Source organism: Doryrhamphus excisus, chromosome 1 (assembly GCF_030265055.1).
Source record: "Doryrhamphus excisus isolate RoL2022-K1 chromosome 1, RoL_Dexc_1.0, whole genome shotgun sequence".
In the NCBI taxonomy this organism is placed as follows: Eukaryota; Metazoa; Chordata; class Actinopteri; order Syngnathiformes; family Syngnathidae; genus Doryrhamphus; species Doryrhamphus excisus.
The window spans coordinates 21,241,727-21,254,704 of NC_080466.1; the positions used below are offsets into that span (position 1 = coordinate 21,241,727).

The 12,978-nt window shown below is 40.0% G+C and overlaps 1 protein-coding gene across 1 annotated transcript in view; it reads right to left on the bottom strand.

The window, feature by feature from the left end:
• The window catches only part of usp43a (ubiquitin specific peptidase 43a), a 75,601-nt gene that overhangs the window by 46,747 nt on the left and 15,876 nt on the right, over window positions 1–12,978 (bottom strand). Inside the window, exon 3 of the mRNA XM_058065343.1 lies at window positions 956–1,059. Coding sequence (XP_057921326.1) covers window positions 956–1,059 — 104 coding nt within the window. The remainder of the gene's footprint in view (window positions 1–955; window positions 1,060–12,978) is intronic.

Genomic DNA, 12,978 nt, shown 5'->3' on the forward strand with positions numbered 1-12,978 from the left:
ACACAACAATAATAATGACCCTCATCATCCCTTGAGGACAAGCGGTGTAGAAAATGAATGAAATGAATCCTCATCAACATAATAACATCACTTCCTGTTCACATGTCTACATGTATAACACAAGTGTTAAATTGCTTAATTTATCTGATTATAGCTACTATTTTGGGTAATAGTAGTGTAAAGGTGACTGTAGGGGTGCTATTCCATGTCTAGAGAGCTCTAATATAAAAAAAAACATGTTGTACATATTTTCTATGCTGTAATTACAACAATGTTTTTTTAATAAATCAGGAATCCTACTTCATGGAAATGTGTTTATTGTGGTTGGGTCTGGAAGCAATTAACCGCAATAAACAAGGGATTACTGTGTTGATAGGGTGTGATTAGTTTATATCCTAAGCAGCTTGTAACAATAGCCTCAGAAGTGACAAATTAAACAACGTATTAAACAATCCATCTATGTTATAAATGTTTATTAAATAACACAACAGTCCAACGGTATGTACTGTATATACAGTCTTTTGTACAATTTTTGTACGCTGTCTCGGTTATCATACAGCCAGTACGCACTAAAACTAGTCCAGTGCCCAAGAAGAAGAATGTGAGGAAATGTCAGTATTAAAACTTTGATTAAGAAAACATTTAATGCTGATTTAGCCATTTTATTTGTCATTTATATGCATTTCCCTTTGGTATCCACATATAAAACTACAGTTATTCCTTATAAAAGTGTTTTATGTTAATATTTCTGCGTGTCTGAAATTGGAACATTGGTTAGATTTTCATCTGACCTTTTCAAACGAATTAATTGTACTGTATCTTTCCTGCAGTTTCTTCAAACAATGACTTCATATTGACCATATTAATATTTGCCGGGGATAAAAGGTCAGTTTCAAAGCCAACAGGAGACAACTGCCGGTCGAGAAGTAAATCTGAAAAAGCGGAATCTTCTCACCTGTACTGGGCCTGGAAGTGTTCCTGGACAAAACTGTTGCGGCCTCGAGGCTGCTGTGTGCTGGCCAACCGAGGATTGGACAGGTCCTCCAGTGAGCTGGGTCCCTGGAGACATATTAAAACAATGTTATGTGAATATTTGTGTCACTATTCAAATTAATCAAAAGTTAATTTCACAGAACTAACTAGATGGCTGGTTGGACTTTTCCTGGACATATTCAGAGACAAACTAGTCCGTATGACACGAATCACAAACACATCACAAGTTGTAGGCGAAAATTCCAACCTGGTACCTTCCACACTGACTGGCGTCACGCTATCTGTCACTTTTTATTCAGGCCACTGCTTTTCTGAGGTCTTTCAATCTTTGAGGTGAGGAAGTCTATTCTGAAAGTGTCCTCCCAACTGAGATTACATTAAATTGGCTGCAGTTCACTCTCAAAGTATAACAAAGTTAACATCAAACCTCGGTTTTTGTACACTCCACTTTCTGTATGATTCGGTTTTCATCGAAAAATACATTTTTGCACAATGTTGCATATTTCTACAGTGGTCCATTTGACCTGTGTGTTACGTGAAATCAAAAGTCCAAACAAAGCACCTAACACGTTGCTGACTTGCTGTCCTTACATTTTGAACTGTGTGCAACTGCAAAATAAACTGCCATGGAGCCAAAAAAAAAAAAAAAGGCCAGAAACCTGATTGAATTGAATCTCGCCCGTTAAGTTCCATCCATTCGTCATTTATAACTATTTCACATTGTTTTCTGTGTGTAAATTAACGAGCTTTACATTATTTCCAATGAGGAAAAATGCCTTGGTTTTCGGTACGTCATGTTTTTTTTTACCATGTGATGCATTCCATAGCAATGTGTATGCATGTTCAAATAAAATGAAACCATTACCATTACCATAGTTCAAATTGTTGTTTCCCTTGAATGACCCAGCATGCCTTGCAGGCAATGTTTAGTGTTTAGTTATTACCCATGTAGTAGTAGTGGATTTATGTGATGCAATGGGTTATTTTGTTGCACCGTGAGGAAGTAGTATGTCTTTCTGATTGACAACCACATATATATATAGACGTCCTCTTAGGCAATGTGACCAGCGAGTCAGAAAGTTTGTCACCCCTGGTTTAGACCAAGACCTGCACGGTTGCAAACCAAAACAAACCAAGTCTTAAATGGATACATGTATAACAATGTCAATCAAAACACTGCTCATCCTGTTATATCATGCCGCTGTGATCCTTAAATAAATCCACTGGCATCACCAAAGAGATGGAAGCGATAACATGGACTTGTCTGTCTTTACTAGAGATTTGGAAGGTGCTGGTGGAGTCAAAGCTTCCCCTCCAGGGACTTCTCCACTTCAATCCCTTTCCACGAGAACATATGTTGTTATCAAATCCCAGCTGATTCCCTGTGGTAGCGCTTGATGCGGGACATTACTCGGCGTTCCTCTACAGCTCGCTGGTGAGCGTGTGGGTGTTTGGCGAGCAGTCTGACTGCATATTTGGTGGTATCTTTATGTGGCACATGAGGGCTTTTAGTGTGAAAGCAAGCGTAACATGATACAATGTGTGTGTGTGTTTTTCAAGAGTGTTGTTGTTGCTGGAGGACGCACACACACGCAAGCACACAATCACACACAGTAGGGAGACATGGCATGGTACTGAGGAACAAGGAAACGCCACCTTTGGGGCCGTCCACACTGGGAGGAGCTGCAGGCCGTGCCATCGGAGGACCAGCACCCGGGCCCCCCGACTCCGTTAGACGGGCGGACCCCCACATTAAAGGGAGGAACCCCCAGCCGGCCGTGTCGAAGGGACCCAAGGATGGCACCCCCTCAGCATACCCGAACAGCCCCCAGTGTGGAGGACCCCCCTGAGGAAACACTGGAGTTAGAAGCTAAAGACTAAGAGCATAGAATAGGACTAAAAGATAAAACATAACACTGGAGTTAAAAAACTGAAGACCAAGAGCAGAAAATATGACTAAAAAGATAAAAACAAAACACTGGAGTTAAAAGCTGAAGAATAAGAACATAAAATCGAACTAAAAGGATGAAAACATAATAATATGACCATACTATTGCTGTAAATATGAATTACCATGCTTTATACAGAGGTTCTGGGCCGTCATTTACTCCACTGCAGAATATCAGGATTTTGTTGAGAGGAAATAGGGATTGCGATATAGCCTAAAATGAATATTGTGATAACCATATACATCACAACATATACATGATAATAGAGGCATTTCAAAACAGATTACAGTTGCTGCTGACGTATGCGGTAACGTCATTTTCGGTTTTTGGATGTGTGCGCTCTGTGTAGCCTTGTTATTATTCTCTCTTATTATTCATTCATTCATTCATTCATTTTCTACCGCTTTTCCTCACGAGGGTCACGGGGGTGCTGGAGCCTATCCCAACTGTCTTCGGGCGAGAGGCGGGGTACACCCTGGACTGGTGGCCAGCCAATCACAGGGCACATATAGACAAACAACCATTCACACTCACATTCATACCTATGGACAATTTGGAGTCGCCAATTAACCTAGCATGTTTTTGGAATGTGGGAGGAAACCGGAGTACCCGGAGAAAACCCACGCATGCACGGGGGAGAACATGCCTCTCTTATTATTGTACGTGTTAATTTCCTGTTCAGAGCTGGTTACTCTCTGCTGTAAGTTTGTAATTACGTGCATTGATTAGCTGCCTCTTCTTAATTGTTTGTATAGCTTTAGAACTTTCACTATCACTATCGTACCCAAGGATACTTCAACATGGTCATGGTAGGACTGAGGATCGGACCAGCAACCTTCAGGTTGGGAGACGACCACTCTACCACCTTAGCCATGCATGCCAACGCCCGTTTGAGGCTTTTCTATCACAGAGCGGTCATACCGCACATTCCTCACAGGATTGGTGTTGGCGATTACACAAAGACCACCCCTAGCTCCTCAGTGCAGCATCATTCTGCTTAATACAACATTGGAATGGAAACAGGAGTTCAGAACAGAGAGAGATTATCCCATATCCAACCATCAGGTTGACCCAAATATAAGAAAACACTTCTATTTCAAGAAAAACATTCGGGTCAATACTGTGTTTACTTCATTTAACTGCATTTCAATGCCCTGTGACTTCTCTTGGGAACATTCCAGAGGTGATTAAGTGCTGCAAACTTTGTTCGTTCTTCTCAGATTTATTCCTCAAGTTTTAATAATGATAACCAAAGTAAGCTTTGAACAAATAAATGTCCCGCTTAAATGCAACTGGCGGTTTAGCTGAATGAATGAATGTACTGTCAGCATGACTTCTAATGTGAGGCTCCTACATATTGTGGCTTCATGTTTGAAACTAAGACTCATTTCTCCCATTCAGTGAGTGAATCAAGTGAGTCAGTGCTGACAGCACCGTAGCATTTGTGAGTTAATTCTGTCCAGGCCAGCGATGGCCAAGACACAAGTGAGTAAGCTTTGGTGATGTTCATCAGAAGTGTGTATTCATTTTTCTCCTTTTCTAAAAAGGAGACTTTCTGCAAAGTCTTAACTTTTCTCATATTAACTACAACAAAGTCAGAGGGAGAAGAAGGAGCGAGAAATACAACAACAATAACAACACCACACAGGGAGACAAATTATACAGGACAGAAAGATAAGAAGATCATTTTAAGGTAAAGCGCTGGGGGAGGCAAGTGGCGGAACAAGGACAATGTTTTCGGAAAATATGGAGACCCGGGAATGCTCTTTCTACAAAGTCTGGTGATAACTGGTTTTATAAGTTTAGTGAAATCCTGCTAATTGCATCTGTCCTTCTATTAACTCTTTTTGTCACGATCTGAGAAGCTGTCGATGGCTAGACCCCCCCAAGATGCAGAGACACCAGCGGCAAGGTGTACGTAAAAGTAATTTTATTGAGTATGGACATAACCAAAAGGCTCGGTGACAACAGAACAATCAGACAGAGGCAACAGGCACAACTTAGTTCAGGTGACAGCACAGGTGAGGGTACACCAGTCAGTCACAATGAACCAGCAACCCTTTGGAGATGTTGGGCTTTTAAACCCCACTGATTGTAATTGCCACCATTGGGGTCAAGCTGCTGCAACTTCCCCACAACAGGAAGTGCAACACACCAAAATAATAATGACAACTCCTGTCCTGCGGAACATGACACTTCTACTGTGTCAAAACGCCCGCAGTGAGAATGGTCATTAAAACAATTACAGTACGGTATTTGCAGAACACTGTGATTGGCTGGCGACCAGTCCAGGGTGTACCCCGCCTTACGCCCGAAGACAGCTGGGATAGGCTCCAGCACCCCCCGCGACCCTCGTGAGGAAAAGCGGTAGAAAATGAATGAATGAATTTGCAGAACATTAATGCACACCTCAAAGACTTAAATTTAATCAAAAATTTAGGGTGCACCTTATGTTCCAAAAATTGTGCCACTTCGGTAAGCATTCCACTTGATACGCTAGCAGCAATAAACCAATCAGAAGCCAAGTGAAGGAAATTAATTCTGAACTGGCCATCATTCCAGGAGCATTAACAATATTAACAACATTATCAATATCAGACGGTATTGGCATGAAAATGTGATGCATGAGTGGTGATGTTGTGCTACACACAGCAACAAGCTTACAAGCTCAGTATGCCTAATAATTTTTCAGTGAAAATTATGATATTGTAGTCCAAAAGTCTATTATTAAGGGTGATGTAGACTTGATGAAGCAAGGAAAAAAGCAACGTACTTGGAGCACCAACAGTAAAATTTACATCAAGCTAAATGGAGACCATTAGAGACAAGAGTGCTTGTTGTCAAAGATATCGAGGATCTGGATAGCCATTAATGATCATTTCACCATGGCATCACAGAAAATGGAGGATACAACCCACAAAAAAAACAAACAATGCAGTTGGAAGGATTACATTCAGTAACATTTGGCATTGACATCAATACCATGTGGTAGGGGCCTGCTCAACAAGAAGAACTGGAATTAGCAACCTATCTATCGACATTCAATGACATTCACAGTACAACACAAAAGACAGCAGGACAAGGCCACCCAGACATGGAAACCTTTCGCTAACCAGACCGCAAACGATTGCATTGGAGAATGGTATAGATCCTGACAGCAACTGAAGGTGTTTACAGACAACTGCTTTCATTGTATGGAATAATGTTGTACAGTAATTAGTGCATTAGTGCAAGTGAGGGGGTAGGATTAAATGAGCTTTACTTCTTCCTATATATATGAATTGCGAAATGGAGCATTTCAATGTAAACTGTATGCATGCATATTAAACCATAACCTTACCTGCTGGTAGTAGAACATGTTACTTTCTTGACTATTCGTTGTGATTAAAATATGGCATTTTTTCTATAACTATTATTGCATATTACAGTATTATGTCTTATCTTTCCCAAACAGTGTTTATTTATGAAATGCATCCATCAATGGTGTATAGGATATCAATAAGAAAGCAATCGAGAGAGTCAAGCATCAATTACTTTGTCATGATTTTTGTGTGTTTGTTGGTTATAATTTGGCCAATATATACAGGGCTCGACAATAACGATGTACCGATGGCCCGGGGCAAGTTAAAACAAAATTGGGGCAAGTAAATCCAATCAGTGATATTCCCGTCGGGCAAGTGCACTTTAGCATGCCATACTGCCAAGAGTTTTTTTTAAAGCGGTTCTTGTTGGGTGTTGGTAAAACACGGACTGCGTAATTCCGCTGGTAATTTGCAAACCAATCCTTGCAAATCTTGAAATGGACCAATCAGAATCATTTATTTAGACCGCGGTCTACAGTCTGCGTTTTACCCACACCCGTTCTTGTTCGCCATGAACCAATCAGCGATCGTTTGACTACGAAAACATCTATCATGGCGTCCCTGCCAACATGGTCTAATTCTTCAACAACTTGTGAAGGAAAACAGCAAAAAGTGATGAAGCAGTGCCTCCTAAACAAGTATTTTATTAGCGGCAGCAAATCAAATGATGGCAAAGGTGAGTGAATCACATTGCTGTGGCAATTTGAAGTGGTCACAATGAAACACCACCGATTAGATCAGGGGTGGGCAAACTACGGCCCGGGGGCCACATCCGGCCCGCCAAGTGTTTGAATCTTTCAAAAGTATTTAATTTAAACTCAACATACAACCTGGCATCATGGCCTGAGCCAACCTTTTGATGGTTGTATCAATTTCGTTGTTTGACATGGTCTGTTGTTTACAAAGTGCTCCTGAAAAAAGAGACACAAGCACATAATAATAATAAAAATTAAAATAATAATTATTATATTATTATCATAACTATTATGATTATTATAATAGTTAATAATTAGCGGTATATATTATTATATTAATGCTAATTATTATATTAATTATATATAATAATATTGTTATATTTGCATATTTTACATAATAATAATATAATAATTATTATTTTAATTTTATTTTAATTATTATAATATTTTATTATTTTTTAAATATTTAAATATAAATATAAAATAATAAATAATAATAGCAGATTGCATGACAATTTTACAGATACAATAATACCAGGTGGACTGTTACGTGTAAAATATATAGTCTGCCCCCCCCCGGAAATTTTGTTATATCAATGCGGCCCGCGAGTCAAAATGTTTGCCCACCCCTGGATTAGATCCAACACCAAGTGCTGATTTTGCACAAGCTACAAAATCTAGCGCTTCCATTTCTCTGTGGATTTTTCTCACCTTTGCGTCACTAATTATTGTTTGACCATTGAGCATTTTTTTCTGGATTAAACACTTTACTAGTACACAAATGTGTCTATTCAATAATCTTTCATTGTGGTACACAACTTATAAATATCACTGCTTACTACGACTACCATGTGTAAGGTAGCATGGCTTGCCATGTTAACATACATCTCCACAAATTTTCAGACATTCCTCCAAATACAATGCATCAGTACTATTATCTGATGAATTATCAGCATATATTGATGCTAAATATATTAAGCACTGATAAATGATAACTAATTTAATATCAGCCTGGGCTTATAAAGGTGATGTACGTATCTTTATGCCACAAAAATGAGATGATATCATTATGGCAGTCTTTTCATTTTACATGGGGCAAGTTCGGGCAAGTAGTTCTCACCTTAAGGATTCCCCATGAGCAAGTCATTTTTGTTTTTAATGTAGAGCCCTGATATATTTTTTTACGAAGTAAGGGAGATAAACATAGTGGCAAAAACACAACCCTACACACTAAGAGACCAAAATAGGTAGGGCATGTGTTGGGGGCAGGTCGCCATCCATTCAGGAAAACGCTGCCTGAGCAGTAAAGCAGCTGACTCACAACAATTATTTTCCTTTTGTATGGATGCTGTTAATTCAGCCCATTCATGAAGGGCTTAGAGGACAAGATGGCCTGTGAGATAATGACAGAGAGCACAGGCATTTGGAAATCCTGTATAACCTCTGGTCCGAGGGTCCATCACAGAACCAGAAACAGCACTAATTCTTATAGACTTGGTACGACAAAAAGCAAATAGCACCTTTGTGCATATGTTTCCTCCTAGGCACTATTTCTCAGTTGGGGGGGGGGTCGTGTTTGTGCCTGTTCCATTTCAGGGCTTAGTGCGGTAAGACCCGCAACTCTGGCTGTTGCTATGGAGATGTCTGTCTGACCAAAAAAAAAAACAAAGGCAAGAACAAAAATTAAGAGCCGCTGGCAGGGCTCAGGGGTGCCAAAACTGGCTCCGTTCGGTAGCATGGCTAAGAGCTGGCCCTCAGCGGACAGGTTCATTTGCAGACAAATATTGATTTAGACCACGACAAAAAAAAAAGGAGACATTCACCATGATGAAGGCAACAGGACTGATCCAATTGAAGTGTTTGATCGTGAATGAACTTGAACAAGCAGCAGTGTGGAAGCCTCATGACAGATGACCTGCTGTGAACACTAACTCACCACACAGCCATTATTGTCTAAATAGCTGGCAACACGTGAGTACTCCTTGCAGCCGAGTCCAAATTCAGTGTGAGCATCATTGTTAACAAGCACTGTCTAAATCCTCAAGGGCATTACATTCACCAGAGCTACACAGGTAGCAAAGCAATCCTTTTTCCACTCCATGATGATGACATCCCTGGTGGGGCTGGTAGATGTTAGACACCTTGCATTCCTCCAACTTCCTTCTGCTTAAAAATATCCCACAGGTGCTCAGTCGGGTTCAGATCTGGAGGAGACATACCTCAGCTTCCACAGCAAGGCACTTGTCATCTTGGAGGTGTTTTTGGGATCCTGAGCAAGTTGGAAAACGGCCGTGCACCCTAGGACGGCATCATGCTCTTCACAATTTCATAGTATCGCAGCTCTGAAATGCTGACAACACTCACAGGATTATAATGTTGTGTCAAAGCAAGCACAGCTTTAATTCAGATGGTTGACCTTGATGCAGGTCAACCATCTGCTCGACATTGACCTGACTTGACTTTAACACACGGAAAGGTTACTCAATTGTGCAGGAAATGTCTCAGCTATGATGTTCCACCTGTCCACGGGCATCAAAAAATCACAGCCATTTAAGGAAGACGAACCTGGAAATGTGGGTGTGGCAGCAGTTACTGAACGCTGAACCAAGCAGGAAAAACTGCCTGCATCTTCAGTTACTAAGCAGTTCTGGATAGCACACACTTATCATAGAGCAGATGACCGCCGTAATGAGTGTGAAAAATAGGTGGGGAAATGCCTCGAAGGATTTGTGGATCTCTCCCCCTTGCTGCTTCCCTATCAGATTTAGTAAAGCGTGGAAAAAAAAGGCACAAATAGAAACCCACGTGGATATTTATTACTACATTCATTGCAGCAAATGTTTCATTTTTCCCCACAGGGCTTCAATCTATTTGCGGTAGTGGATAGCAGGGGTGAGGGTCGTCAATTTGTGGGTCGAGACCCAAAAGGGAATTGTGGCTCTACTCTGGGTGGATCTCAGAGAGCAAGTAAAAAATTGCATTCAAATATGTAATATATGTACAGGCTGCACGGTGTCGAGTGGTTAGTACACAGGACTCACAGCTAGGAAACTTGAGTTCAATTCCACCCTCGGCCATCTCTGGTTTTGTCCAGGTACTCCGGTTTCCTCCCACATTCCAAAAACATGCTAGGTTAATTGGCAACTCCAAATTGTCCATAGGTATGAATGTGAGTGTGAATGGTTGTTTGTCTATATGTGCCCTGTGATTGGCTGGCGACCAGTCCAGGGTGTACCCCGCCTCTTGCTCGAAAACAGCTGGGATAGGCTCCAGCACCTCCCATGACCCTCGTGAGGATAAGCGGTAGAAAATGAATGAATGAATGTAAAATACAACCAACTTATTTTAGTCATCGACCTCCCTGGTATATCTTCATTGCAAAGTTATGAGTGAACCAAGTTTGTGTTCTTATTTGTATGAAATTGGTGGGAAGGGAGAATATAAAATGCTCTTCACTTTACCTTAGATGAGAAGCACATGATGCAGTCTGCATCCTTCATCCTAAATTCAAGTGTTTACCTTCCTGCCTGAACACTGCAGCAGATAAAGACTCCCGAGTAGAACACCGCTTCTGCAACTGAGCAGTAAACTAAAGAATACTGAATTTCTATCCACTGTTTTTGACACAAAAATGATCTATTTATTATGCATGTATAATTTAGTGCAAGGCCTGAATTTGAGCCACATTTTCATTCCACTTTTTGCTGTTAAGCAAACACAAGCTCATCTTTCAAATGTTCGTTGCCTAGTTAAAGAAAGGCATCTTTTCAAATATCAATGCACCTCAAAAGGCATACGCATGCATGCCTGTGTGTGTGCATCTGTGCCGTTTACCTTTCATTTTTGATTGACACTCTAAGAGATGCCATATCTTTTGTAGTTATTGTATCTGTTATTGTACTGGCATGTTGCCAGTAAGTGCTCTTGTTTTGTTGATCATTTCCTGGGGAGGGAATTAGTCAAACTTAATTAACTGCTAAAAAACACTTCTGAGGTGGAAACAGCAACTCCTTGCAGCAAGATCATCTGGTTCATTTAGCAGAAACCTAAGAAGACGTGAAAAAGCAGCATTTATGCAGGTCAATGGCTACTTGTGCTACACATCTTGTTTGAGCCTGAATGGCTGTGCAAATGTTATCCATCACTCCATGTGTGTTGACTTGGGAAGCAAATACAGTATAATATAATCAGTTGTTGGTGTTAATTGGCTTAAAATGTAATTACATTTACGTCTGCAGGGTGAAACAAAAAAAAAGGACAACAGTGCTGCAGCTTGTACAGTTTTTATTTAAGGATGACATTTTTCTTTTAGTTAAGCTTTTAAAGTGTGTTAATCACCTAAGCTAACAACAGCAAGAAACATTATTGAGCAAAGCAAAATTTGTTCTCAATCAGAAATCACTCCACTCTTTATTGCTCTCTGGTTCTACCATATCTTACTTATTGTGTGGAAATATGGGCTAATAACTATAAAAGCAATCTTAACAACATGGTCAGTAAGGATAATTCATAATGCCGCCTACAGAGGACATACTAACTCCTTATTTCTAAAATCACAAATATGTATACTTGCTGATATAGTTCATCTCCAAACAGCTAAAATAATGCACAAGGCTAAAAATAACCAATTACCTAAAAATGTCATCCAATACTTCTCTACAAGAGAGGAGAAATATGATCTCAGGGAATAACTACATTTGAAACACTTATATGCTAGGACTACGTTAAAAAGCCATAGCATTTCAGTATGTGGAATCAAACTATGGAATGGATTGAGTAAGGAAATCAAACAATGCACAACGATGAGCCAATTCAAGAAACAATACAAGCAGTTGATGTTTGCTAAATACAAGGATGAAGAGTCTTGAACCAGTCATGATGTGCTATACATATCACTATATTGACAGTTATTATGGTACCCATTATGTCATTGTATGGTCATATCACCTCGTACTTCAGTACATGACAAAAAATAAAAAAATAAAATAAAAGTAATTAAAAAAAATAACAAAATTTAAAATTGATAAAATTAAATAAAAAAAATAAAAACTTAAATTATATTAGAAAGGCAGGAAGTGAACAAATGTAACAGTTACTGATTGTAAAAGAACCAGATGTAGGGGTAGGATTTAATAAGCTTTGCTTCTTCCTACTCCTTTTGGACATGTGGAACTGTCAATTGATTATGGGATGCACTCAATTGTAACCTGATGCATATTCAAATGAAATAAAACCATTACCATTACCATAAATGAATGGGACTGCCGCTCAAAATGCTGATATTGGCTTTTCTCCTTCTCCCTATTTTAAACGGAGAGGACATTTTTAATTTTTCATGTCTCCCGTCAGTGATGGCATTTCATTGGCAGTGGGTGGCTCGACCCTTCTATGCTCCGTTGTTACAAACAACCGATTTGTTTGTCAGTAATGATGTTTGCGTTGATTTATGAGGCTGTCTAGCTTACACTTTGGTTCATGCATATAGTTTAGTTTGGATAGTTGTCATAGCACGCTTCAGTTCTCCCGCAAAGGTCAGATTTGGGTAATCCTCTAAATTAAACATGCACATTGAGAATTAGCCATCTTCTACCTGTCTGCATTACATAAAGTAAGTGGTACATGTTTTTTTTTTTCTGGAGACTACTTGGTCTTGGTCAGATAGTCTTTTGTCTATGGAAAAAGACATTAGAAACTTTGACATGGTACGTCTACAGAAACGTCATGTCTTACACAGAAATCACACGAGTGTATTCATGTATTTATGGCTTACACCCATCAGCCGCTTCCCTCCCATCATGCAACACCGCTGCCTGTCAGCTGACTTGTCTCATGCATTGACATTTGCCCTCTCGCCTCCCCCTCCTCCAGCCTTACCCTGGAGAACATGGGGCAAACTCTCATGGAGAGCTATCAAACTCACTATTTCTGTCCATGTCGATAAGAGGGCCCGCTCACATGCTGGCTGGCTGGCTGTACCGT